Consider the following 25,302-nt stretch of genomic DNA (forward strand, 5'->3'; position numbering starts at 1 on the left):
GACAAATGTTCACATATTATCATACGTTTCTTGTCACGAGTGGAACAAGCTTTTGGATCATGATGGCAAATATTTTGTGAGTCTCATCGACCACTGAGGAGAGAACCTCAATCACAAATGCTCGATAGGAGTTCATTCCATCCTCAAGATTTTGCCTTTCCATCGATGAAAAAAGTAAAGAATGCAATTGCTTGAGATGCTTTTGTTTCTCTGAATCTGAGACTTGGCTGTCGATGAGTTCATAAAAAACTGATGTTGTTACATGATAGACTTCCAATAGATATGATTTTGAAACCTTGTCACTTTTGCTTACAAATTCATGAGGGCCATTCATCTTATCCCTAACAACATAAAGATTCTTGAAAAAGGTTTTGAGCATTTTCTTGAATGAGGTGATGGTAATTGAGATTTGTTGACCAGATGGTTTGGCCATTACATTCCTGTTTTCCTGTTGGGTGACTCTTCGTTTTTTTAAAACAATCTTGTTATAGTACAACTCGATGAGCAATTTCAACAAGTAATCATAGTAAATGCTGTGATTGTGGTATGAGTTGTTGATCCAATCGGTCAAAACAGCTGTCGTGACAACTTACAAATTATCAGAGGATTGTTCCTTGATGTTGAGAATAAACTCTTGTAATTCTTCGAGAAGTAATGGAAGCTGAAGTCTCTCCATCAAGTTATTTACAAACGCAAGAGATACAAATAATGAACCATCTTCAAGTTCATGCAATGCTCGCTTATTTAATACAGATTTGGTAATACCAATGATTTTACTGTTAGCCAGAGAATGATTTCAATCCGACCAATTGTTATATAAAGAATAGAATCGAGTGATAACTACTTACAGGTAGAATTGAAGGGTTTGAATGGTATATTCGGGGTATGAGGTTTGACCAATCCATTCTGTGATGGGACAAAATTGGCAGAACATTTGAACTCGAATACTTTCCTTAAATTTTAGTTTGATGTTAATGAGAAATTCCGATAAATGCTAATGAACATGTGATAATCAATGAAAATATATACACAGCTCTATTTTAAGGATTACTTACTGTCAATGCTATTGATGGTAATCCAAACTTCAACAAAAAGTAGTCATAGACAAATTTCCTAGTCATGATAATTCCGTTCGTATTGTATAGGAAGTCACTCACTGCTAACTCGTTAAACACTTCTAAAATTACTCGATTTAGCCATCTCAAACTTTGCTTTCTTGTTTTCTTGCTGGATTCTAAAATTTCTTTGAACAAGAGGAATATATCTTCTGGCTTCACCAGTTTCATTCGATGTTTAAAATCTTCACTGGTAAGAGCACGTTTTGAGTTTGAGCTTCTCACCCCATTTTGCGAATCTGTTCCTCTACTGTTATATTCTTCAGTTCTTTTTGAAATTATGTCACTCCTAGAATTGGTGTTTTCTAAAGGGGAGTTTGGACTAGTCCTATCTATTTCATCTTTAGTCCTATTTTCAGTTTGTGTTGCAATTGAGTTCGAGGGCTTCATTGGTGGTTTAGAAACAGTAATAAACTGAACAGACACGTCCTTAACAAATCCATAGCTGAGTTTCTGAAGATATTCATATCTTTGTTTAGAAATAATATTTCCATCCTTGTCTTTGTAAATAATGTCAACAGGTTGTTCTACTTTCTTTTCTTCTACAGGTTGCTCTTCTTTCTTTTCAGTCTGCGTCTCTTCTGTCACAACAGAGGCTTCCATTAATTGGGTTGATTCTTCAACTACCTCAACCGTGTAGTCTGTTGCAAAAAGTGAATTATATCTTTCAATTGCTCTTACACTCTCCAAGCTGACTCCCTCCATTAATGACGTGTTCACTCCTCTATCTACGGTTGTAATAGATAAATCCGCCTCCTTTGACATCATTTCCTCGAGTTTTTGTTTCAAATCCTCTTCCGTAAATAATTTGTCAGTGTTTCTTGGAGTGGAATCTCTTGGAGTAACTTGCAAACTCTTTGTCACCATCTCTTGCATTAATTTTTCAGCAAAGAAATTGGAGGTAATCGCCTTAATTCCCTTTCGAGTCTGACGTAACTGCTCCTTCAGCTTGGCTACCTGTTTTATCAGATCTGCGTTCTCATCCTCCTTTTTCTTTACAATTTCTTCTTTTGACTTTATCGAGTCTGTATAGAATTCTATTAATGCTGAAGTTTTGTGTTCATTGGAAGAGGCGATTCCTTCAATCTTTTGAGAAACTTCCTCTGTTGCTTGCACTGATTTTTTAACTAACTGTTTAAATCTATGAATGACTCTATCAAGGAGAATGCCTCTTTCGGCACATTGCACGCTAATTTGTCTTGATATTTCAGAAGATATTGTATCCAATACTTTCATTTCTTCCTCCACAAGCATTTCTTTTGAATTTTCATTCATTTCTTCTAGCATTAACTCAAACGTTCGAGCTAGCTGAACTACTTCCATTCTTGATGCTGGCTTATTTGAAGGAAATACAGTAGTTTCCCAAACTCTTCTGTCTCCGTTATATACAGCTTGCTTTTCAAGTTCTTCTTTTGTGACAATTGGTGACCTTTCGATGATATGGTATTTCTTTGGAATTTTTGACCTAGGTATTTGTGGAACTCCTCTTGCACTTGCAATTTTAATGACGTCATCCACAATTCCTAACTCTTCAGATCCGTCATAAAAATCCATTTCTTGCAAATCCATTATTTCTATTGATCCATTCCGATTTATATATGAATCGTTTGTTGCGCTCTCCAGGTATTTTTCTGGGGACAGATCTTTAATCGTTTTCCTTTTCTTCTTCCTTTTGTCTATCTGAGGAAGTTTCAAAGAAATAAAGGAGTCATCTTTTTTCTCTAACTCAACTTCTTCTCCAGATGAAATACTTTTTTTGGGAACAGCTTGTGATTGCTTCCTCCTGTCAAGAGCAAAAAAATGATTTTTGTAAGGCTCAGATACTACTTCTCTGCTCTTTCGTTTAAAATAGTCCAGTTGGGTTGACAGTGAGACCTTCTTTACATTATTTTTCATGTTAGAAACATCTTCCTCCATCATTCGTTTCGTTTCAAGCGTGATGTCTAATAACTCATCAGGAACAATGACCTTAGTTTTGATGACATCTAATCCATCAGACTGGCAGTTGTCGGAAAAATCAGATGGTTCTTGTCTAATTACGTTAACAATAATTTCGTTGGTGTGATCTGGTATGGGACTTTCATCAAAAGTTCTTTCTTTTGTTATTTCAATATTTAATTGGGAATCATCGACAAGGTCGCTCTGCTTTGTGACTTTTTTCTGAACTTGTGAAGTAATTGTTGCATTCGTTTCTACCTTTCTTGATGAAAACTCTTCTAACGGGACATGAACCACTGTCTTTGTGGGAGCAGGTGCAACTCCATTGAAGTCGGATATTCGAGTCCGAACAGGAGAAAATGCTTTCAATCTTTGGTGGTTTTTTTTAATGTTGTTTAGCTTGTCAACTCCGTTGCTCAATTTGCGGTTATCAACTCCTTTTAACTCGATTGATTTTGCTGGAACATGTTGCCCTCCAATCATTCTTCTTCGAAACTGAAATCCAAATGGTTCAAGAGATGCTTGCATCTCGCTCCCTATAAAAGAAATATCATTGTTTGGATCATCAAGAATCTCTTCTTTCATGATGATTGGCTCTGCAAACTCCTCTTCTTCATCCTCTCCTTTATCTCCTCCTCTCGGAGAAAGAGTAATTTTCATTGAGGAAATTCCCAATGCTGTTTGAAGATCAGCACCATGTTCTGTTGAGGCCATGGCAAGCATTTTTTTCTGTAGTTTTTTTAAAAAACCGAAAGAAAAAATAACGATCGTCATCATCACACATCTCTCACATCATCATCATGAGCGACAATACACAAGAAGAAGGCAAAGACCAAAAGGCCACCATGGAAGAAATTTTTGGTTCTGATTTTGAAGAATCGGAAGAGGAAGAAGAGGAACGCCAAGCACAAGAGGAAGCTCAATCATCATCCGATAAAGAAAATGAAGTTGTGATCGAGAGAAGACAAACCAGACAAAGTGAATTAAAAGAAAAAGAAAGACTGGAAGAAGAACAACGAAATTTACAAAATCAAATTTTACGTTCACAAGCGGAATTGTGTGAATCGTTGTTGTATAATTATGAAAGCCATGATAATGATAATAGTAAGCCTGTTTTGGAAATTGAACACAAACCAAGACCAACTCCAAAACACATCAACGAGTTATATTTCCTACGTACACCTGTTCAGTTTAATACTGACGAAAAAGAATATACAGAAGATACTCAGTTATCCAAGAATGATTTATATACAATTCGTTGGAGGAGGAATGAGGAAACCGGTGAATTGGAAAGTAATACTCGTGTTGTACAATATGCAGATGGAACTTACCAAGTATTTGTTGGAAATGAGGTTATTCTCCAACTAGAAGCTAAAGCGTTTCAGAATTGGAGTAACTTGCATTTGTTTGAAAAAGCTAACCCATTTTGCTATTATGGACATGGTATTTTCACACATAGGCTCAACACAAAGGCTACCTCAACGCAGACCAAAGGAAGAGACATTGCACTTCAAATCAGCAAGGTAAACGCAAGTTCAAAAAAGAAAAAGACGGTACTGACAATGAAAAGACCTGAATCTGAAGAAAACAAAAAGGTGATGGAAGAGGCACTAAACATTAAGAAGAAACAACAAAAGAAACAGCAACAATATCAACAAAATTTAACCTTATCCAATGCATCTCTAGAAGAAGGAGCAGAATCATCTTCTGATGAAGAAGGTAACGTGAGAAAAATTAAGAGAAACACTCTAAGAAAATCAAGTAATAAGAGAAGGTTATATGAAGAAGAGGAAGAAAGCGCTGACAGTGAAGAGAGCGAAGCTGAATATGAAGAATCGAGTGAAGAGGAATCTACCTCAAAGAGAAGAAAATAAAGCGTATTGTTGAAAGATGCTTACAATTTATTTACCAATAGTCTACTTTAACAAGTTAGCTTTGTCCTCGCTTTTAAACAAACCGAACAGATTGCTCAATGAAGATCTTCTTTTTTTCAATTTCACCTTTTCCTGTTCTGGCTCTACGAATGACGAACTTTCTTCGGAGGCAGCTGTTTCTTTAGGAGAAGCTCTTTCTCCTGTTATTCTGATAATCCGGCTGGGTGAAGGGTTTCTTATTGGTTGATTACTTGTTTGAGGACTTGAAGCCATTATGACCTTAGCTTGGGTCTGGGGTTGAGATTGGTGGCTTTGTTGATGAAACAATTTGGGTCTAGCCCTTCCTGATATGGCATTCGTACTTGGTAAGTCTTGTTGAGGCATAGAAAGAGCAGACCTGTTGGTGAGCGGAGAAGGCCTTCTAGAGTTAGCCGAAACGTTTGGTCCGTTGTATATGCTGTAGGTTTGATTTTCGCCATTGCTGGTAAATGAAAGTTGGTTGGAACTGTTACTTCCATAGCTTGGATTTGTTGGAGGATAAAATTGATGAGATTCATAAGGATTGTGATGAATGGGTTGGTAGCTATCATCTCTCATTCCGTGAATGGAATGATTGAAGGGATTATTCTGAGAGTTGCCAGCAGCAGGTTGTTGATATGCCTGGTTGTATGGATTTGGTTGGTAATTCTGTGATGGTGTGGTATTGTAGCCATAGAGATTGAATACCATGTCACCTTCGTATTGCTTATTAGAAAGAGATGATGGTGGCTCAATGGTACCGCACGACTGGTCGCCTTGAACAGAGGAGGGAAAATTATGAGCCACAACAGGTGAAGTAGGTCTTGATCTTCCAAAGTGTGCTGATTCTGAAGAATTCGATTGTTGAGGTTGATACAAATCATTTCTTCTACCCTTAAGCATCTGCAACTCTTTTTCGAGAGAAGAAACCATCTTCTTCAGCTCCAAGTTCTCTTTAAATGATTCGAGTGATTTTTTCTTTATCATCTCTTTTTCATTTTCACTCTCTTGAAGTAGTTTCTTGTAAAGTTGTGCTTCTCTTTCAAAACTTAAAATATTTTGTTGCAATAATTGAGAAGTTTTGAGCTGTTCCTGCAGTTCACGAATTTCTAACTCTTTTTCATCAAAGATGCGGGTTAAGCGAGCTATTTGTTCGTCCAATTGACTTTTTTCTTTGTCCTTCAAGCGCATCTCATTTTCAAAGTCTTCCTTCCACATACTGTACATGGTTGACATGTTGTCATTAAGAATTTTTAACTGTGATTCATAATTGGCTTTTTCGTTCTCACTTTCTCGCAGTAAATGTTGGATGTTCTGCATCTCATGGAGCTTTTCTTGAACCAAGTTACAGGCCTCTTCTTTTGCTTTCTTTTCTTTAGCATATTCATTAGCTATCAATTCATTCTTTTGCTTAAACAGCTCTATTTGAGCAATTTGATCTTGAACCAAATGTTCTGCTTTTTTTCTCGAGTTTTCTTCGTTGATCATCTTTTCTTCAATAATTCTATTATAATCCATGAGCTCTTTGATTTGTATTTCCTTTCGTTGCGATTGGGACTCCCATTCTTTTTTAGATAAAGATATTTCTTCGAGCCTAATATTCATAGCCAACGTTTCTTGTTGAAGCTGAAGCAGTACTTGATCTTTGTTTCTTGATTCTTCCTCTTGAATCCTCTGTTTTTCTTCTTCTAATTTTAACATGAGCTCCAGCCTTTGTTTTTCTTTTTCGATCTCAATTATTTTGGCATCTCTATCACGTTTTTCTTTCTCCACATCCTCCAATTTAATGAGAAGGGATTTGTTTGTAATCATTGAGTCTGTTAATTCTTTCACAACGTTCTCTAAATTCTTAACCTCTTCTTCAGTTTCTTCCTTGTCAACGTCATCTTTTTGGTTCTTTAATTTCTCTCTCAACAATGCGAGCTCATTTTGCAGCGATTCCAGCTCGGTTTGATATTTCATAATGAGAGCATTGTCACATTCGCTATTTACCGTAGGTTTTATCACTATTCGTCTGGCATTCGATCCAAATTCAAGCGTCCTTTTGGTTTCTCTGAATTTGGCTTCCTCTGGTGATATGCAGCAAATTACTGCAACTCTTTCAAAAAGTAAAGAAAAATATGCTGGACTGACGTCATGAACATACCTTGCATTTCCAGATAAACTATCTCCTAAAATACGAGTGAGCTTTGAATTACGAAAGGAAGATACTTTTTCTCCATTCGCAAGTTTTGATATTATTTCCTTTAAATGCAGCAGACTAAGATTAATGTTCTGACCCTCACGTTTTCTGTTGTCATCAACTTGAAGGCTGGCATTTTCTGATCCTGCCAAATCAACAAGAGTTAAAGTTCCAATTCTCAAAATCTGCTTGGGGTTGAGCTTTTTTGTTTGGGCAGTAGTTGAATTATCCAAAGCGATTTCATCTTTTCTTTCCACTATCATTCTAAAAATTGTGTGAGATCTGGATGACGCATCGTTCGCAACCGTTTTTGCTATGATTACATGAGATGAGCCTCGTGCAAGAACATCCATTGCTTCGTTTTCACTTCTAACAATTTCTTCAGTAAGATGATCAAATGATAAGTTTTTCTATAGCCCATTTCGGAAATGATCATGACATAACTCATCAAATTGCTTGTGACTTACGTTTTTGTCAACAAAAATGTTGATAAATCTTTGTTCGGGAGAGAGAAGATCTCTCACCTTTTCGTTGTAAATTTCCAAGTAAGATACTCTAATAAGGAATGTTCTGTTTTCGCATTCCTTTCGTCGAAAGTACCATGAGTAAATCAAGAACTAGTGACCATTACAAAATTACCTACTGAATTTTTAATTTGGTTGAAAATCTCTCTAATCGCTAGCCTAATTAAACCTGGATTTTCTTCTCCTCCCCTCATGCTGGTTTGGAATTAGCTCACTAGAATTGAAATCGATTTTTTACTTACGTATAGGTCTTTCCTGATGATGTTTGACCGTAGGCAAAGGTGGTAACGTTTACTCCATTTACAACAGACGGAATCATGTCGGAAATCATTTCTCTGTAAAGATCGTTGTTTTCGGATTTCTCATCAAAAACAAAATCTTATTCATGATTGATACTAATGAGAAATTGAGCAAGCGTTTTATAACCTACCAAAGGGGAAAACTTTGGTTTGAGTTGGATCAATATTCGGAATTTCGATAGATTTTGCCTCAATATTAAATGGAAGAGTCTTTGGGCAGGAGTTGTCTTTCAATTCATTAGCAATGAATGGTCTACATCTCACACAAACTCTGATGTTTGTAGATGCAGATGTTGTTCCGACACATGCCATCACAATTATAACGCCTGTAGAGATTTTTTGTTGCTGATGAAGAATAAATTTAGCCTAACAATTGTAGATGAGGTTTCAAAGACGTGTATTGATATGCGTGTGACTTATTGTGATTGGACAGCCAACTTCCTCAATCCATCCATAAACACCTGCATGGCAGCATCATCTGTTAATACAACAGTGCTATTTTGTCCATAGGCTTGATCCTTGTGAGTTGTAGAAGGATTGATTTTAGCAATAAGGAATCTAGCTTGACTTGATCCTTGATCGCACTCGATATATCTTGGATATGGAAAACGATCTTTGATAATAAGCTTGGCATCTTCCTTTGGTAGTTCTAACAACTTGGCAAAGTTTTCATATTTTGGTTGAGTATGATAACCAGCCTCTCTCCATGAAGCAATGGTCTCTCCATAGTGAATTAATACAGCAAAGAATGTATCTAAAAGAAGGATGACATCTGGTTTAACAGAGTTAGAGTCCAATTCAACAGGGTGAGGAGGCTCAGTAAATGAGTAAGAGTACAAAGTAGGTTGAATCATTGTGATAGAGTTGGTGGTTGTTTCTCTATTCAAAATTAATCTAAACCAAGCAGTTTCATCTGGACTGCTGTTGAAAACTCTTAAAAATTGACTTCTTCTCAAATGGTAAAGGAATTGAGGGAAAATTGAAAATTGTGGAGAAAGAATCAAAGAATTTGGATCGTTTGGTTGATAAGATCCAAATTTTGATACCAATTTGATAAGAGATCTGTCCAACCATCTCAATACGTCAAACAAATACTCTGACTCTGCCTTAAACACAGATAATCTGGCAACCAAAGCAGTTGCTGCCTCTTGGTCAAACCCTTGAGCAATCTCATCAAATCTATTTGGTTGAGCGCATCCCAAAGCTTGAGTTGTAACTCTTAATCTATATTCACCTGAAGGATGTTGATATGCAGTGATATATTGGAAACATCTAATAGCTGGAGTATTCATGCTAGCTGGATTTTGTTGGTTAACAACGTCGAAATAAAAAGCAAGAGTAGTATTTGGATGAATGGCATTGATCTTCCATGCATTGGTATTTCCTTCACCAATGATATTTTCTGTTACGTTGTTTCCTTTTCTATTCATGGATGTTACCGGGCCAATAACACCACAAATTTTTACCTCATTAGAACATTGTAATTCTATAGTAGCATTGAGAGCCATCTTGAGCTGATCATTGGCATCAGTTTCAAAGTATCTCATATATGATTCCTTAAATATTGGATTGTCGAATGTGTCAGTTAAAACCATAACTCCTCCTGCATTTTCACAACATGCCTTCATTTCCAAAACTCCAACTTGGTCAAGATTGGCAGCAAAAATGTCTAAAACGTGACCGTTTTGAACCAATCGTTGAGCAATTTTCTTGTAAAACTCGGTAGCTTTTTTGAAGTGAGGGGCCTTTCCATTTCTCAAATCATTGTGTAATCTAATTTGTTCAATTAGATCCAATCCAACAACCTGGCCGTCACCAAATGTACATGGACCTCCTATGAAATTAATAATTCTCGCACCATAACCCTTGAATGTGGACTCGAGTAATGATGTAGCCACAGAAAGAGCCACACCTGTACAACGACGAGGACGTCGTCCACTCTTTACAGGCCATGGATCTGGTTGAAGCTCTTCAATAATATCCATCAATTGTGGACATTCAGAAATTGGGCACAAGAACTTTGATGTTGCATTGGAAGGCATTTGTTGATTGGGCAATCTATTTTGTCCAAATTGTTGGACTCCTACCAATTTCAAACCCAATTGATCCTGAACTTGTTCGAATGGTGTCTCTTTGTCTCCTCTAAAAACATAAGCCTTGCTGCATTCCTTAAATCCTAATTCAAAAACTTGAACAGTTGCACCATATGTAATTAAACCAACCAGTGAGTTATCTGGAATGATATTGAGACTTTGTAAAATTGAGTCTTTCAAGAATCTCATCTCATCTTCGGGAAGGCAAGTATCGACCAATAACAAAAATACTGGAGCAGGTGCTGGAGGCTTATGAACGAGTTTGTATTCAATAGTGGTAAAAGCAGTATGGAGTTCAGCTGGGGGTTGAGTCTCAGTAATACCGCTATAAGCTTGCGGAAACATGTTCATATCCATACACAACGGACACACCCATGATTTAGTTCTGTAGTCTACTTTAGCGAATGGGTTGAGAATGCCTCTACAAGTTTTACAAACAACGGGTTCGTAGGGGAGCGTAACAAGATTGGGTATTTCCTTCAATGGAGTATACAAAGATCCAACAGGAACAATACAACGAGATTGATCGAGCCTGTTGGCAGGAAGAATGTTCCACGAATGACGAATACCGTTCGAGTTTTCACTTTGAGTAAAATCCATGATTTTTGTATTTTAAATATTCTGTTGAGTTAATTTGTCTGAGGAATGATGAGAAAAGTTCCAAAATTTTGAAAACACCAAAGAATTCAATGATGATGAATCGTGAGTTATAAATCGGACAGGACGGCTCGAACCACACACAGTTGGTGAGTTATTGTTTTGATGACGAGAATTTTTTAGAGTGTTTGCCAATTATTATTTTTTATCTTCAGCTTTTATTCGCCCACCCTTCGCAACCATGACGTGTCACAAACGTGTGCTAAGGTAGAAATCGGTCAAACTTAATTGTTGACACACAAATAGTATTAGAAAAGGTTTACTTCCTGCGAGTAGATGATTTCTTCTTCACCATTTGAAAGCCATCTTCGTCCACTTCAATTTCCTTTTTCTCGTTGCAGCTGCTGTCTTCCATATCATTTTGAATATTTTGTTGCACAACGGCTTGCTGTTGTTTGGATTGTACAAATTCTGATTCACTCGGAATTACAACAGGTTCCTCCTTTTTCTCGGTTAGTAATTTGGTTACTTGCTCAAAATTGTTTTGAGTCACTTGTTGAAAAACTAAAAGCAAATGTTTGGCAACAGACGGAATTGATCCATCAAGTACGTCAATTCCCAAATCCTCCGATAGAACGTCATTCATGTACTGTACAATTTCATCTAATTCCAATTGGTCTCCATCATTTGAAATCCATTCTTTGACATTGTCTCTAAATTCATCTAATAAAACTTCCGTATCATCCCCTGAAGCATGATGCTGCTTTGCTAGTATCAAGGCTGCCCATCTCCCGAAAATTGCGTCAACCGATTGACAGAAATAATAATACTGATATTCTGAAAAGTTGTCGTTGTGCTTTGCCGATTTGAGTTGTGATTGTTCCGCATTGCTATTATTCATATCAGTAGAGGAAGAAGAGGAAGAAGGCTCCATTTTTTTGTGCATTGTTTGGCAATCTTAATGAACGACTCCATATTTTCGAGATGGCATCATCAATACTTCATCAAATTGACTTGTTTCCTCACAACAATCAATTTTTAGAGATGAACCCTTTGCTTCAATCAAAATTCTCCCTCCGCTGCTCGGTGATTTATTGTTGAAAGAAAAAATTCAAAACGGTACAGTTGAGATAGAGAAGGAGTTTTGATTCTTCTTGCTGTTGTTTAGCCAATTCGCAATTTCACCTTCTCATAGGAAATAAATCCATCTTTCATCATGAGTCATCACAGTGCCAAGAAAAGTATATTGCATCTCTTGAAAGCAAGTTCAAAAAGAACCCATAGTAATGTTGTAGGAGAATCATTATATACCAGCCAAAAGGCTCTTTATATGGTGTCTACAACCCGTTCCTATTCACGAAAATTATTTCCAACAAGCCTCCACTCTGATGGTTTAAATTCTCATCCACCCTCTTCTTCATCAAACAACAACGGAATTCATCATCATAACCAACACTCTCACAATAGAAACTATGGAATTCTTTCAAGTTTAACATCCAAAGTAATTCCTTCCCTTACGAACATCAAAATCCCAAAACTCGTCTCAACCGAAAACATTGATTCAATCATAACAACAACAGATATGATTATTGATGAAAGCGTTTCAAAAGGCTCACTTGCCCATCTCATACAAGAAACAATTTTAAAAGACAGAGAGCTTGCTGTCAAATCTGATCCAAACAGAACATCTCAAACAATATCACGTCAAGTTGAAGGCGATTTGAAACTGATTGGAGAAGAAATTTTGGACAGTGTGAAATCGGACCACCCAGTTCTTGATGCTGCTGCAAAATACTTTTTCAATACACCTGGAAAACTTTTTAGACCCATGCTTGTTCTCATGACTGGTAGAGCTGTCAATGAAGAGCAGCACATGGACGTTAAAGATTTGGAAATTATTATGAAAAAGCAAAGGAAATTAGCTGAAACAACAGAACTAATTCACGTTGCAAGTTTAATTCATGATGACATTGTCGACGACGCAGATACAAGAAGAGGAATTCCAGCACTTAACAAGTTCATTGGGAACAAGGTTGCAGTGTTAGCTGGAGATTTTTTGCTTGCTAGAGCTTCAATTAATTTAGCAAGAATTGGAAATATCGAAGCAATAGATTTAATATCAACTGTCATTGAACATTTGGCTTATGGCGAAGTTTTACAAATGGCTGGAAAGGGAAAGAGAGACTTTGATTATTACATGAAAACAATCTTCTTTAAAACTTCTTCATTAATTGCAAATAGCTGTAAAGCATCAGCAGTTTTGAGCGGAACAACAAATCATGACTTTATTGAGGCAGCTTATACATTTGGTAAACATGTTGGTATTGCATATCAATTAACAGATGATAGCCTTGATTTTACACAGTCACAATCTACTCTAGGAAAACCTTCTCAAGGAGCAGACATGAAATTAGGTTTAACTACTTGCCCTATTTTATTTGCAACCAAAGCATTCCCTGAGGAAATGGCTCCAATCATTGAAAGAAAATTCTCTGGAGAAGGTGATATTGAAAAAGCCATGGAGCTTGTGGTCAAGAGCAATGCTGTTCAGTCCACAAAAGATTTAGCTGACACACATACGAGGATGGCCTACGATGCTGTTATGAAATTCTCTCCGTCGCCTGTGAGATCAGTTCTATTAGAATTATTATACAAAATTTCACTCAGAAACAAGTAAGAAGAACCATTGGACAACATCAAGGGCATTTGTATTGAATCAAGGAATGTCACTCTATTAAATTAATATTCACTTTTCAATTGAATCAACAACTCAAAGCGGAAGTCGGTTGTGACCAAAGGTCGTAGAGTCACCAACCAAATAAAAATACCGTCACCAACCACCATCATCAAATGAGAAGAGGAATAGGAATCGGAGCTCTCCAGAATGATAAATTGAGACAACAAAAATTCAAAGAAAAAGGAGAGGATGTAAATAATATGCAAATGTCTCAAATGAAGGAGCGCTTGGATATATTCCGACAAAGTTTAGAGGAATTTGCAATTAAACACAAAAAAGATATTAACAAGAATGCAGAATTTCGTCATCAATTTCAACAAATGTGCTCAAAAATTGGTGTTGACCCTCTTGCATCGAACAAGGGTTTTTGGGCTGAGTTGTTAGGAGTGGGTGATTTTTATTATGAGTTGGGAATACAAATTATTGAAATTTGTTTGAAAACTAGAAATCAAAACGGTGGACTGATTGAATTGACTGAATTGACGGAACGGGTTAAAAAAACAAGAAACAAATATTCACAAAAAGATTATGATATAACAGCAGAGGATGTGAAACGATCAATCAAACACCTAAAAGTTCTTGGGAATGGATTTCAGCTAGTCATGCTTGGTGGAGGAAGATACTTTGTTCAATCCGTGCCATGTGAGATGAATGCCGATCAAACTGCAATTCTATCATGTGCACTTTCTAGAAAGGGCCTTGAAGGAATGACAATACCTGAGCTCGAAAGGGAATTATGTTGGTCGAGAGAACGAGTAGAAAACGCATTAAGACCACTTCTCAAAGAAGGCTTTGCTTGGATTGACTCCCAATCCACAAAAGGTGAAGGAGATGAATTTTGGTTTCCTGGTCTCATTGAACAGCAAGAACAAATAGATCCATCATTAAGCAGCATTATTTACAATGAATAAACAAGTTATAACTGTTATTGCGCGATGTTTGACTCGGTGGTACGGTTGGGACTATCGGCTCTAGACAGTAGTTGGAAGGACTAGAGCCCGACTTTCGGCATGATTCATTTTGTAAACTTCAATCAACCCCCTGCAATGGGTTGCCATTGGTCGCTTGTTGGCGCTGTTTACAATCCGTAGTCAACGCAACGAACAACCGCATAAGTAATTGAGGCTGCTGTATTGAGGCAAAAATTTTGTCGAAAAAAAACACACACTCAACAACAGTAAGTTTCAGCATGGCCTGCTTAGGCTTAGTTCATTGCTCATGCCCTCCACTCCATACTCGATAGATCAAGATGGGTAAAGAGAAGGAACATATTAACGTTGTCGTCATTGGTCACGTCGATTCTGGCAAGTCCACCACCACTGGACATTTGATCTACAAGTGCGGTGGTATCGATAAGAGAACCATTGAAAAGTTCGAAAAGGAGGCCCAAGAAATGGGTAAGGGTTCCTTCAAGTATGCTTGGGTTTTGGACAAGTTGAAGGCTGAAAGAGAAAGAGGTATTACCATTGATATTGCCTTGTGGAAATTCGAATCCAAGAACTTTGTCTTTACCATTATTGATGCTCCAGGACACAGAGATTTCATCAAGAACATGATTACTGGTACTTCTCAAGCTGATGTTGCCATCTTGGTCATTGACTCTACAACTGGTGGTTTCGAAGCTGGTATCTCCAAGGATGGTCAAACCAGAGAACATGCCTTGTTGGCCAAGACTTTGGGTATCCAACAATTGATCGTCTGTATGAACAAGTTTGATGATAAGACTGTCAATTACAATCAAGCCAGATACGATGAAATCAAGAAGGAAGTTGCTGACTACTTGAAGAAGTTGGGTTACAAGGTTGATGATATTCCATTCGTCCCAATCTCTGGTTGGACTGGTGATAACATGATTGAAAAGTCTGACAAGATGCCATGGTACAAGGGAAAGTGTTTGTTGGACACTTTGGATGACTTGAAGCCACCAGTCAGACCTGTTGATAAGCCACTCAGATTGCCACTCCAAGACGTTTACAAGATTGGTGGTATTGGTACTGTCCCAGTCGGTAGAGTTGAAACTGGTGTCTTGAGACCAGGAATGGTTGTTCACTTTGCTCCAGGTCAAGCTGCAGATTCTGAAGTCAAGTCTGTTGAAATGCACCACCAATCTGTCCCAGAAGCTAAGCCAGGTGACAATGTTGGTTTCAACGTTAAGGGGTTGTCCACAACTGATATCAAGAGAGGTTATGTTGCTTCTGACTCTAAGAACGACCCAGCTAAGGAAACAGCCTCATTCGAAGCTCAAGTTATCATTATGAACCACCCTGGTGAAATTAGAAACGGATATACTCCAGTTTTGGATTGTCACACTTCTCACATTGCTTGTAAATTCGAAAAGTTGATGGCTTTGATTGATAAGAGAACTAACCAAACTGTTGAAGAGAACCCAGAAAAGATTAAGAGAGGTGAATCTGCTATGGTTAAGTGTGTTCCAACCAAGCCAATGTGTGTTGAAGCTTACACTGATTATCCACCTTTGGGAAGATTCGCTGTCAGAGACATGAGACAAACTGTTGCTGTCGGTATCATCAAGAAGGTTGAGAAGAAGGAAATTTCTGCAAAGAAGTAAATGTCCAATAAAGTGTGATTTCATCAACTTCTTGTGTTTTGCTCCTTACAATATTTCTCTATCACACGAGATATTGAAAATATTTGAACTTAAGACCCATTCAAAAAATGTCACGATTTGCCGTTGAACAGGTGATGCGAGATGAAGAAGCAATTAAGGAAGCGACAAAGCAATTGTTAAAACCGAAAATCGCAAAAGAGAAACCTCAAGTTGATCCCGAGCAGTCTTCCGTTGCGCATCAAACAAAACAACACCAACAAGTGTTGATTCAAACTCCAAAGCAAGTAGTTTGCTTATATCCTTCTCATCAGAATTCTGAGAATGAGGATCAAAATTATTCAACAAAAAGAAATTTGCTACCTAAACTGACCAGTTTCAATTTATTCCTCAAGAAAATGAACGAAATATCGGAGGAACGAGCCAGTAGAAGTCCATCATCCATGTCGAATAGTGATAGCCCTCAACGATAGGCACAAGTATGTATCTCTCTCAATAAATTAATCTCTTTCTATGGTTCATCCTCTTGGAAATACTTTTCCAGTTCAGTATTCTTTTTCAAACTACGAGCTCGGAGTGGGTATGGATACAAGTCACCTTTCAGACACTTTCTTAAATACTTGTAACCCTTTCTACTATCTGCTTTGCTAATCACAATCTTTGAAAGAGTACCCTCCGGAAGACACATGGATGTAATGGCATGTCCTCCTCTCTTCAGAGGTGTGTCAATGATGCGTGGCCATCGGAACGACTGTTGTGAAAATTCTCGAGAATAAGATCTTAATTCTCTTCTAAGAGATATTTCCTTAGTCACCACGCTGTCGGGCAATTGTTCTTCAATTTGTTTGGCTCTCATTGCTTCTTCTTCTTCTTTTTCAACTTGCTCACTATACTCAAATCCTTTGAGGCTCTCTCTCTTAATGGCAATAAACGAATAATTCTCATTTTCATAATGTTTTTTTGCTTGTTTTGTAAGTTTTTGGAAAGCTTCTCTGTCAATTCTCTGGGCAAAGTGACACCATTTTGGAGTGCCACTCATTGGACATACAGAATCATGCGGACATGGAGCTAAAATTATGGGCTTGTCGTTTTCATGACTCTTTTGTGACAATACTGTGGATCGAGCTTCTCGTATAAAATTAAATCCTACAGGTGTTCCAGGTTCAATAATGACCAATAAACCCGATGTTGCTTTCCAAAGGGCTTTAACAATTCGTTCTCTTTCTTGTGCATTCGCAAGTTCATTCAAAACAAATGAAGCAACGACTAGATCGTATTGTTTCGATGAATTTTCGTTCAAGAAACGTCTCCATGTAATTTGTGGTTTTTCTTCCATATAATCAAATAAGCGAGTAGCTACATCCATCATTGCTGTTGAAGGTTCAACAGCCATCACCTCTTTAAGACTTCCAAAAGCTTCCATGGCAGCCCAAATAGTTGTACCTGGACCTGTTCCAAAGTCTAACATAGTTTTTGGTTCAAAATCTGGCATTCTCATAACAGATTCTGAGAAGACTCGATAAGAAGTACCATAGATGGCAGGAAGTCTGTGTGCAATGTAGGCAGCAGCTTCTAATTCCTTATAAATAATTTGTGGATTATACGATCGATTCATTTCTGCTTCGCTTTCTTTCTTCATCATTTCAATATCAATAGGTCTCTTTTTTTTCTTTGAAGTTCTTTGGAAACTTCTCAATTTTTTGAGAATGTCCAATTGTTCTTTAAATAGTTCGTCTTGGTGATTGGGCTTGTTAAGCTTCTTCTCTTCATCAAGTTTGGAAAATGTTGAAGAACTTGCGTTTTTTTCAAATCCACTAGTTCTAATTCTGAAAGCAGCACTTAATAATTCAGCAGTTCGTTGAATGAGATTTTTAGGATATTCTGAAATGATTTCTGTAACACCCTCCACTAATGATCGAGGTAATTGAATGGAACCAATGCTCATATTGGCAATTTCTTGTCGAAGTCGTTCTTCATTTTCTTTTGAACTTCTTTTCAAATAGGGTTGAATATCAGGAGAAAACATGGAATGTTGTGTTTGTTCTTCGTATTCAGACACGAGTAAATTTTTCTGATCCACAGTTTGAAATACTTGATTGGGATCATCATCACCAAGATACTCGTCCAAGAGTATGGATGAATCAAGTCCATCATCTGTGACATGGTTTTCAATTTCTCTTTGAATCTCTTCAGAATATCTTGTAGGTTCCATAGATTTTGTTTTCTCTTGAGTTTGTTTCTTTGAGTCAGTTTTGAGAAGTGATTTTAAATCTGAAATGTCATACCCATACTGTGAAAAGTACTGCTTGACATCCACCAGTTTTTGACTCATCGTTTTTTCAAAAGTATTCGTTTGTTCTTCATCCATTGAAACCTCATCTAACAAGTCGTGCAGTTTCTTATCATTTGATGCTTGTTGTGCTTCCTTTAGTTGCTTTTTTTGTTGCTTCTTTTTACTGGTTGGATACAAAATCAATATCTTTCGTCCAAAATTGTTTTGAAGGACAGGGTCATATCCTTTTTCTTTCCAACCATTGGTAAATTCTTGTAGAGAATTCATGGCATTATTGTACTGCTCGTCTGTTAAATTTAATACCGTGGTTGTTGGTGCAGATGTGGTCGGTGAATCTGTTTGTTTCTTTTCTTCTCTAAGAGATTCCGTAAAATGTTGAGATTTTCCAACGAGTTGTCTTTTCATTGCTTCTTCAGGAGAAATTTTCTTTCTCATGCTTGCTAATTGTTTTGCTAGTTTCTCCATATCAGTTTTTTTGTGAGGTTTTGTTGATAATTGACTACTGTCAAATACTTCAAACCCCTTAGGTACATCATTAGTAATTTGTTCACTGTAGAGTTTCAAAGATTGTTCATCTTCAATTTTGTTTTCCTCTTCTTGTATGGATACGTTTTGTACATATTCTTCATATGATTTCTTGAGACGTTGTCTGGCCTTTTCTATTTCTTCTTGAGTTTTGGATGTTGTTGGAGTTAACAGTTGGTCATAGTTCAATCTAAGATCATGCTTCTTTCCCCATTCAATAACGCTCTCTACGTCATCTTCAGTATTTACAACTTTTTGAAGTTTTGAGGTAAGTTCTTTGTTGTGTAATTTAGATGCTGTATAATCTGCTATCGGAGCTGTCAGAGATTCATCATTAATTTCATTCCGTTTTTGTGATTTGTCAATAATTTTGAATGTTGGCTCAGATGATTTTTTGGCAGTTTTTGATGGAGCTTCCAATTCTTGCTGTTTGTAATGTGTTGTTTGTTTTTTTCGTTCAATCTCTACGGGAGTTGTTGGTTCTGATTGGCTGTCTTGTTTTTTAGATGTTGCCTGCTTCAGCTCTCCTTTAGACGAGGTTTTGGATTCTTCAATTTTGGTACTACGTTGATGTTTCTTTGAAGACTTTTTCATTCCCGAGTCCTTTTCGATCGATGATAATAATTTTTCAAAACTCTTTCCCTGGCAAAGAATGGATGTAGAAAAAGAACGCTCTGTTGTTGTAGTTGTTGGTATTACTCTTCCACATGTATTTCGGAATGAACTGATGCTGGTATTTCCATTAACCACGCTCTTCTTCAATAAGAAGGATGGCCGATGGGAAAAAACGAATCGTTGCATTTTTTTTCTTCAATTGTTTAAAGCAGTTGCATGTCATCCTTTAGTGTTAAGCAGCCAATCCAGTGGATGATGACCCGAAGCCTTTAAACAAAACATCAATGAAGTTAGTGGTCATCATCCACTGGATTGGCTGCAATCAAAAAAATGAGATGTCATCAAATTGTGAGAGGAAAGCTTTTTTGTTTTCATGATCGTCGGAATGAAGTAATTGTTGCATCAGACAAGCAAGAAATAGGACTCATTGAAGAGGAATGGCTGGAATGGAATGGAGAGAATGATTTTGTTCTTTCTGAAAATTTCAATTTAAAACAAGTTTACCCTTCAAATTGTAAAACATTTAGAATTTTTGATTTGGCCAATGTGTCATTAGGATTGTATGTACAATTTGTTGATTGGAAATATTGAATTTTAAATGAACCATTTTTGGATCATTCTCAGGCGCCAAATATTTCTATTGATCATAAACTCGACTTTAGAATTGACATTGTTTGTGAAAGTTTGTGGGAAATTGAATGAAGAATGGACTAAATGTTTAGAATTGAAATTATCCAAATTTTCTCTGAATTCATCATGCACTATTGATCTTGTTGGATTTGACGGCCCATCTTTCATCATTAAGCAAGATTCTCAACTGTATTGGATTACAGATATATTAACATCTACTCTTCAATTTGAAGTTATGTATCTTCAGTTATCCAATGATGAAACCAAGAATAGAATAATTTTTTCAGGATATGCTGGAATGGATACCAAGTTCTGGTACACTGTATTCTCTACAAACCAAAATCAATTCAGTGTGTTGAAAATTCCAATAGACCCTTCCAATGGAGAGTGTTCATTAGAAATATGTGCATCATTGGGCAATAGTTATCCACTACCACCTTCTAGTTATTCTTCAATATGTACTTGCTTAACCTATGTCAATTCAGAAAAATCAGGAGTATTTGGAACGTTGGAAAAGGAGCTTTTATTTTTCAATGCAGACTCTATCACTAGATGTCTCAAACTTTCATCTATTCCTGTGAAGTTACATTATCTACATTTGAATGCTAGACCTGTTCATGAAGAATATATTCTCGTACATACCTCTGATCGATCATTACAAATAATTTCTCTTGTCGATTTCTCTATTGTAAGAGGTAAGTGAAAATTTATATTCACTGTGAACACTTTGAACCCAATTGGTTCAACCTTGTTAGAAATTGAAAAAGTATATGACTTTCTAGTACACGATTTTTTCAATGTTGGAACTATGCAATTATTATGTATTCACACAGAATATTATTACGGAAAATTACACTACACTCTCATTCCTAATCTTAATACTACCATAATTAATGGAATAATTCATGATGAATTATCAGAAAGATCGATTCATTTGTACTCAGTAATGAGAGCACTAGCCACACAAATCGAAAACACGAACAACCATATTAAGAACTTGGACAATATCAAACAAGATAAACAAAACCTTTTGAGACATCAAAATAGAGTGACCCAAGAAATTTTGATAGACTTTCAAAAACGTTGTGATGATAAATATCAAAACAGTACTGAGCAAAATAATGAGATTCAACCACAAGATCCATCCTATGGAAAGGGTATTAGTGTTTCTTTTGAAAACAACAAATCACTCGAGAATAATCTTTTCTATGATCATCATGTACAAGATACAACAAATGTGGAATCAATGCATTCTCTCTCAGACACAGATATTACTTTAAAGTCAGCTTCACAGGCCTTAAACACCAAATATTGGGATATAAGAAGTTGTTTCATTACGAAAAATGATATGGATGTTATTTTATTGCCAATATCGAATCATTGCCCATTGCAAGCTGAAATATTTAAAAAAACTGAAATTTCTAATTCCTCTAAATGTATTCACTTGACAACACGAATTGAAACTCCACTTCACTATGCAGACGACGATTTTTCTGTAAAGTGTCTATTAATTAAGAGAAAACCCAATTCAGAACCATTATTTGAATATATGGGAGTTTTGCAGCCATCTGTAACAGACAAGCTATTTGGTCTCAAGCAACCGATCAAGAGCAACTTTGCAGACATTCAAACTACACAATTAATATTTATCATGAAACATGACTCGGTGGAAAAGTCATTGAAAAACATTTTGAGTGAAATATGGGTGGATCGACTCTGTATGACAACAACAAACAATAACGACTATGAATACTGTTCCTCCTCAAAAGGATATATTTCACCCTTATTTTACAAAGCAATGATTAACTATGAATTAACAACTTGCACAGAGAGTACTCTTATTTGTGATGTTTTGAGTGACACAATAGAAAATATGATTTTGGTTCTCACCACCATCATTGATCATCTTCCAGAAAATATCATTGTGATACCTTCAACGTTTGCCGAAAATGTATTGAAGCATAGAAAAGCAGTTTGTGTAAATATCAATAAGGAAGTCAATCATGTAATTTTTAAAATGCATGACCATGTGAAGCAAAGTACAATGATGAACCCAAGAGAACATGAATTACAACAAGACTTGCTTGAATATCTCTCACTTCAAATTGAAACAGATCAATCCATGTTGAACTTGTTGAATGCTCTTCAGTATCATCATTGACCACAAACAAATTATACTTTATTCATCAACCATGGATCTCCACCACTTGTTGAATCATCATCATCAATAAAATGTGCAATCAAATATGTTAATAAATGTTGAATCTTATAAAAATAATGATTAAGGTTTTTAAGATAAATATAAAGAAGAACAACGAGTTGATCATGACCACTATATCGTGTAACCTAATTATACCTTGGTAGCAGCAGCAGCAGCAACTCCAACACCGGCACCAGCAGCAGCTCCTGCAGCACCCAAAGCACAGCAACAACCTCCACATAAGAACACAATAATTCCAATCACAATGGCTGTCAAACAAATACACATCACAATTCCTCCAACGATACCTCCCACAATACCTCCAACATTGACACCACCAGAAGTTACAGCTCCTCTCAGAGAAGGAACATCACTGCTGGTTACAGGTTGTAATTGAACAAGGAATGTACCATAACAAGTCGAGACTGAGGATGTAGTTTCAGTGGTGATGTAAAATTGTTGAGAGGAATCGGCTGAATCTGGTACGAGCTTGAAACTAAATTCATACGTTGGATTAGTTGAGAATTGAGCAAATTGAGTTTCTTTAGAAACCAGTGTCACTCGACAAGAGTCTTTGGTTGTACTCAAAGCTGAGAAGGAACCTTCGGCCTTATATCCTTTTTTTTGGTTAGAGTCATTAAAGAAGTTCAAAGGTTCCATTCAGAACAGACTAGTTAAAAATACATACCTGGTGGAATGAGAGCTTCCAGTCTTCTCGATGGATTGACAAGACTATTAAGATCAAGACTTTGTTGAAAATTATAAGCCAAGGTGGTATAATACGAAGGTCTATCTCCAATTTGTAGTTGAGATTGAGTTCTAAAGATCACATTCAATGTACATGATTCAAACAATCCAGTATTAAAGGTAAAATCTTGATTCGAGTCTGCTGGATCTGGAATCAATGAGAGTTCAAAAGTTCGGTCGGATGAGCTAACTTTTTTCAAGTTGAAGGGCTGATACTTGTAGCGTGGTGTGTAAAAGGAAATGGTACATGACGCAGAGGAAGCAGACAAGGTGAGGGTACCCACCACTCGACCATTTCGAGGAATGGTAACAGTATAGGAGGAATAGCTAAGAGTGATTTGTGTATTGGTGTTGAGATAAACATTTTGAGCAAGAGTCAATTCAGCGAGAGCAACCATGCACACAATGAAAGGAAAGAGAATGTTGGCCATTTTTTTTGTGTTGTCTGTTGAATGAGCTGCTCTCTCATTCAACAATTTGTGAGGTGTTGGCAAAAAAATTTTTGGAATCCTCACACCCGATTGGATGTTGGTTTTTGTAATGAACGTGATGCGTACAACATGTCAGGTCCTACCAAAAAAGAGCGACAATGGGTCATCACGTTCAGTTTTGCTCATTCTTGTTTTCTCTTTTTTAGAGCAGGGTTTACATCCTGCTCGTCCTCTGCACATGTTGAAGCGTTGAGTATTGTGGTTCTTTGCTTCCAAGAATTGACAGTGTGCGCAGCACTAGAACTTAATTTCTTGCTTTCACAAACAAAATCTATCACTTCTTGAATGCCGTGTGGAATGGAGCCATGATTAAAGTTATACCAGAAAGAGCAAGAATTCACAAACACGTCTGCCATTGCTAAATTTCTAGTGACAAAAAACTCAGTAAAGAAAGCTTTGAATCCATTAGTGAGAACATTGAAATGCTTGGCCAATGCTATAACATTACCCGCAACTTGAGTCAAATACACCAAGTGATTCATGTCATATGAGTCCATATCAAGTAATGGACTTGTAATATCAAAGCTCTTCAATAGATGCAACATGTCTGAATTGTCATAATGAAACACAATAATAACAGCCATTAATTGAGGAGGAATTTCAACATCAAACAAGTGAAGTCCCATATTCAATACATATTCAATATTCGCTACTTTAGGCTCTTCATATGTCATGACATCAGTAAATCCATGACCCTTCACCAACCCAAAACATTGACATAAATCTACATAAGCTTCATGAAATATTCCAAACATATTGAGACATTTTTCCAATCTCTCAGACATGAAAAAGAAGGTACAGTCTGATAACTAAATTTAGAATATTTTTCAAAACCAGTACAGCGTTTGTAAGAAATAACCTTAATGTGATCTGGAATGAGGCTTTCAAAGGCTTTCAAATCTTCAAAGTCTCTCGGTGAAGCATTACTATAATCTTCATATTGTTTGATACTATTTTCAGACATGTCTAGGAATTGGTTGAGATAAACTTTCTCTGTTTCAGACGCTTTAGATAAATTAATACAAATAGAAGCGTTTAGAAATAGTGAGTCCAACCAAATAAATCTCAAAGAGTCATAACAAGAGCATTTTCTTTCATTGACAAAATAATACAGCTCTGCAATGGGAAAAGAGGTACGAGAAGGATAATTGTCAAACGTACAATTCGATACACAAAGACTTTCCAATGCCCTGAATTTTTTAGAAATCCATTCCATCACTCCAGCATTGAATCGACATCCAACAAATGTTAACTTGTTCACCAAATCAAATACACTTTGATTTTTAAAGGATAATTCTTCATCCGTTGTTGATTGAGATTGTTTTTTTTTCCTTTTGACATCACAAAACATGAGTGTAATAAAATCCATGGATAATTCTACATCGGAAAAGTAAATATTTTGTGCATTGACAAATAAACTCGTAATCAAATTTTTCAATTGTTTGGATATACAGAGTTTGCTTGCCCTTTCATAGAAAACTCCTTGTCGTAGTTTTGATAAACAAATCTCACGATCTTTGCCAGCCGTTTCAATGAGAAATTTCAAATGTTTGGTCATGTAAAATGAGTTCTGTAGTGCACAATGCTGTTTTACTCCACGATAGAAAACAGAGTTTACCAATTGAAGAGGAATATATTCTCTCATGTACAAGAAACTACAAATCACTTGGGTGCAATCAGCTTTTTTCAATGAAATGAGCCATTAACAACTTGATTTTGCCTACTAGACACCACCTACCATTCAACAAGGCCATTTTTTTTAAGAGGCTCAAACCGCTTTTAGGTTTTTTTTCTCGGAAAGGCATCCTGTTAGCTTTCGCTTGAAAATTGGCCAATATCATAAAAATTCATCGTAAAC

The 25,302-nt window shown here is 36.6% G+C and overlaps 12 protein-coding genes across 12 annotated transcripts; 6 read left to right on the plus strand and 6 right to left on the minus strand.

Annotated features, from left to right (window-relative positions):
• Positions 1-19: 19 nt before the first annotated feature.
• On the minus strand, positions 20-3,776 carry C9374_003782 (uncharacterized protein; the record flags this gene model as incomplete). The annotated part of the gene is made up of 4 exons (XM_044693348.1): positions 20-533; positions 594-776; positions 849-994; positions 1,056-3,776. 4 exons carry the CDS (start codon positions 3,774-3,776, stop codon positions 20-22), a joined length of 3,564 nt encoding a protein of 1,187 aa, XP_044555912.1.
• Positions 3,777-3,853: 77 nt separating this feature from the next.
• C9374_003783 (uncharacterized protein) lies at positions 3,854-4,927 on the plus strand (the record flags this gene model as incomplete). Its single annotated transcript, XM_044693349.1, has 1 exon — positions 3,854-4,927. One exon carries the CDS (start codon positions 3,854-3,856, stop codon positions 4,925-4,927), a length of 1,074 nt encoding a protein of 357 aa, XP_044555913.1.
• A 42-nt stretch (positions 4,928-4,969) lies between these two features.
• C9374_003784 (uncharacterized protein) lies at positions 4,970-10,643 on the minus strand (the record flags this gene model as incomplete). Its single annotated transcript, XM_044693350.1, has 7 exons — positions 4,970-7,043; positions 7,092-7,537; positions 7,595-7,711; positions 7,771-7,846; positions 7,894-8,029; positions 8,082-8,316; positions 8,412-10,643. 7 exons carry the CDS (start codon positions 10,641-10,643, stop codon positions 4,970-4,972), a joined length of 5,316 nt encoding a protein of 1,771 aa, XP_044555914.1.
• Positions 10,644-10,959: 316 nt separating this feature from the next.
• C9374_003785 (uncharacterized protein) lies at positions 10,960-11,574 on the minus strand (the record flags this gene model as incomplete). Its single annotated transcript, XM_044693351.1, has 1 exon — positions 10,960-11,574. The coding sequence occupies one exon, from the start codon at positions 11,572-11,574 to the stop codon at positions 10,960-10,962; it is 615 nt and encodes a 204-aa protein (XP_044555915.1).
• A 282-nt stretch (positions 11,575-11,856) lies between these two features.
• C9374_003786 (uncharacterized protein) lies at positions 11,857-13,317 on the plus strand (the record flags this gene model as incomplete). The annotated part of the gene is made up of 1 exon (XM_044693352.1): positions 11,857-13,317. The coding sequence occupies one exon, from the start codon at positions 11,857-11,859 to the stop codon at positions 13,315-13,317; it is 1,461 nt and encodes a 486-aa protein (XP_044555916.1).
• A 173-nt stretch (positions 13,318-13,490) lies between these two features.
• C9374_003787 (uncharacterized protein) lies at positions 13,491-14,288 on the plus strand (the record flags this gene model as incomplete). The annotated part of the gene is made up of 1 exon (XM_044693353.1): positions 13,491-14,288. The coding sequence occupies one exon, from the start codon at positions 13,491-13,493 to the stop codon at positions 14,286-14,288; it is 798 nt and encodes a 265-aa protein (XP_044555917.1).
• Positions 14,289-14,626: 338 nt separating this feature from the next.
• Positions 14,627-15,946, plus strand: C9374_003788 (uncharacterized protein; the record flags this gene model as incomplete). The annotated part of the gene is made up of 1 exon (XM_044693354.1): positions 14,627-15,946. The coding sequence occupies one exon, from the start codon at positions 14,627-14,629 to the stop codon at positions 15,944-15,946; it is 1,320 nt and encodes a 439-aa protein (XP_044555918.1).
• A 107-nt stretch (positions 15,947-16,053) lies between these two features.
• On the plus strand, positions 16,054-16,416 carry C9374_003789 (uncharacterized protein; the record flags this gene model as incomplete). The annotated part of the gene is made up of 1 exon (XM_044693355.1): positions 16,054-16,416. The coding sequence occupies one exon, from the start codon at positions 16,054-16,056 to the stop codon at positions 16,414-16,416; it is 363 nt and encodes a 120-aa protein (XP_044555919.1).
• Positions 16,417-16,454: 38 nt separating this feature from the next.
• Positions 16,455-19,562, minus strand: C9374_003790 (uncharacterized protein; the record flags this gene model as incomplete). Its single annotated transcript, XM_044693357.1, has 1 exon — positions 16,455-19,562. One exon carries the CDS (start codon positions 19,560-19,562, stop codon positions 16,455-16,457), a length of 3,108 nt encoding a protein of 1,035 aa, XP_044555920.1.
• Positions 19,563-19,706: 144 nt separating this feature from the next.
• C9374_003791 (uncharacterized protein) lies at positions 19,707-22,167 on the plus strand (the record flags this gene model as incomplete). The annotated part of the gene is made up of 3 exons (XM_044693358.1): positions 19,707-19,936; positions 20,001-20,701; positions 20,762-22,167. The coding sequence occupies 3 exons, from the start codon at positions 19,707-19,709 to the stop codon at positions 22,165-22,167; spliced, it is 2,337 nt and encodes a 778-aa protein (XP_044555921.1).
• Positions 22,168-22,356: 189 nt separating this feature from the next.
• On the minus strand, positions 22,357-23,384 carry C9374_003792 (uncharacterized protein; the record flags this gene model as incomplete). The annotated part of the gene is made up of 2 exons (XM_044693359.1): positions 22,357-22,823; positions 22,895-23,384. 2 exons carry the CDS (start codon positions 23,382-23,384, stop codon positions 22,357-22,359), a joined length of 957 nt encoding a protein of 318 aa, XP_044555922.1.
• A 182-nt stretch (positions 23,385-23,566) lies between these two features.
• On the minus strand, positions 23,567-25,198 carry C9374_003793 (uncharacterized protein; the record flags this gene model as incomplete). The annotated part of the gene is made up of 3 exons (XM_044693360.1): positions 23,567-24,253; positions 24,304-25,124; positions 25,183-25,198. 3 exons carry the CDS (start codon positions 25,196-25,198, stop codon positions 23,567-23,569), a joined length of 1,524 nt encoding a protein of 507 aa, XP_044555923.1.
• Positions 25,199-25,302: the final 104 nt, after the last annotated feature.

Source organism: Naegleria lovaniensis, assembly GCF_003324165.1.
Source record: "Naegleria lovaniensis strain ATCC 30569 chromosome Unknown tig001, whole genome shotgun sequence".
Classification (NCBI taxonomy): domain Eukaryota; phylum Heterolobosea; class Eutetramitea; order Acrasida; family Naegleriidae; genus Naegleria; species Naegleria lovaniensis.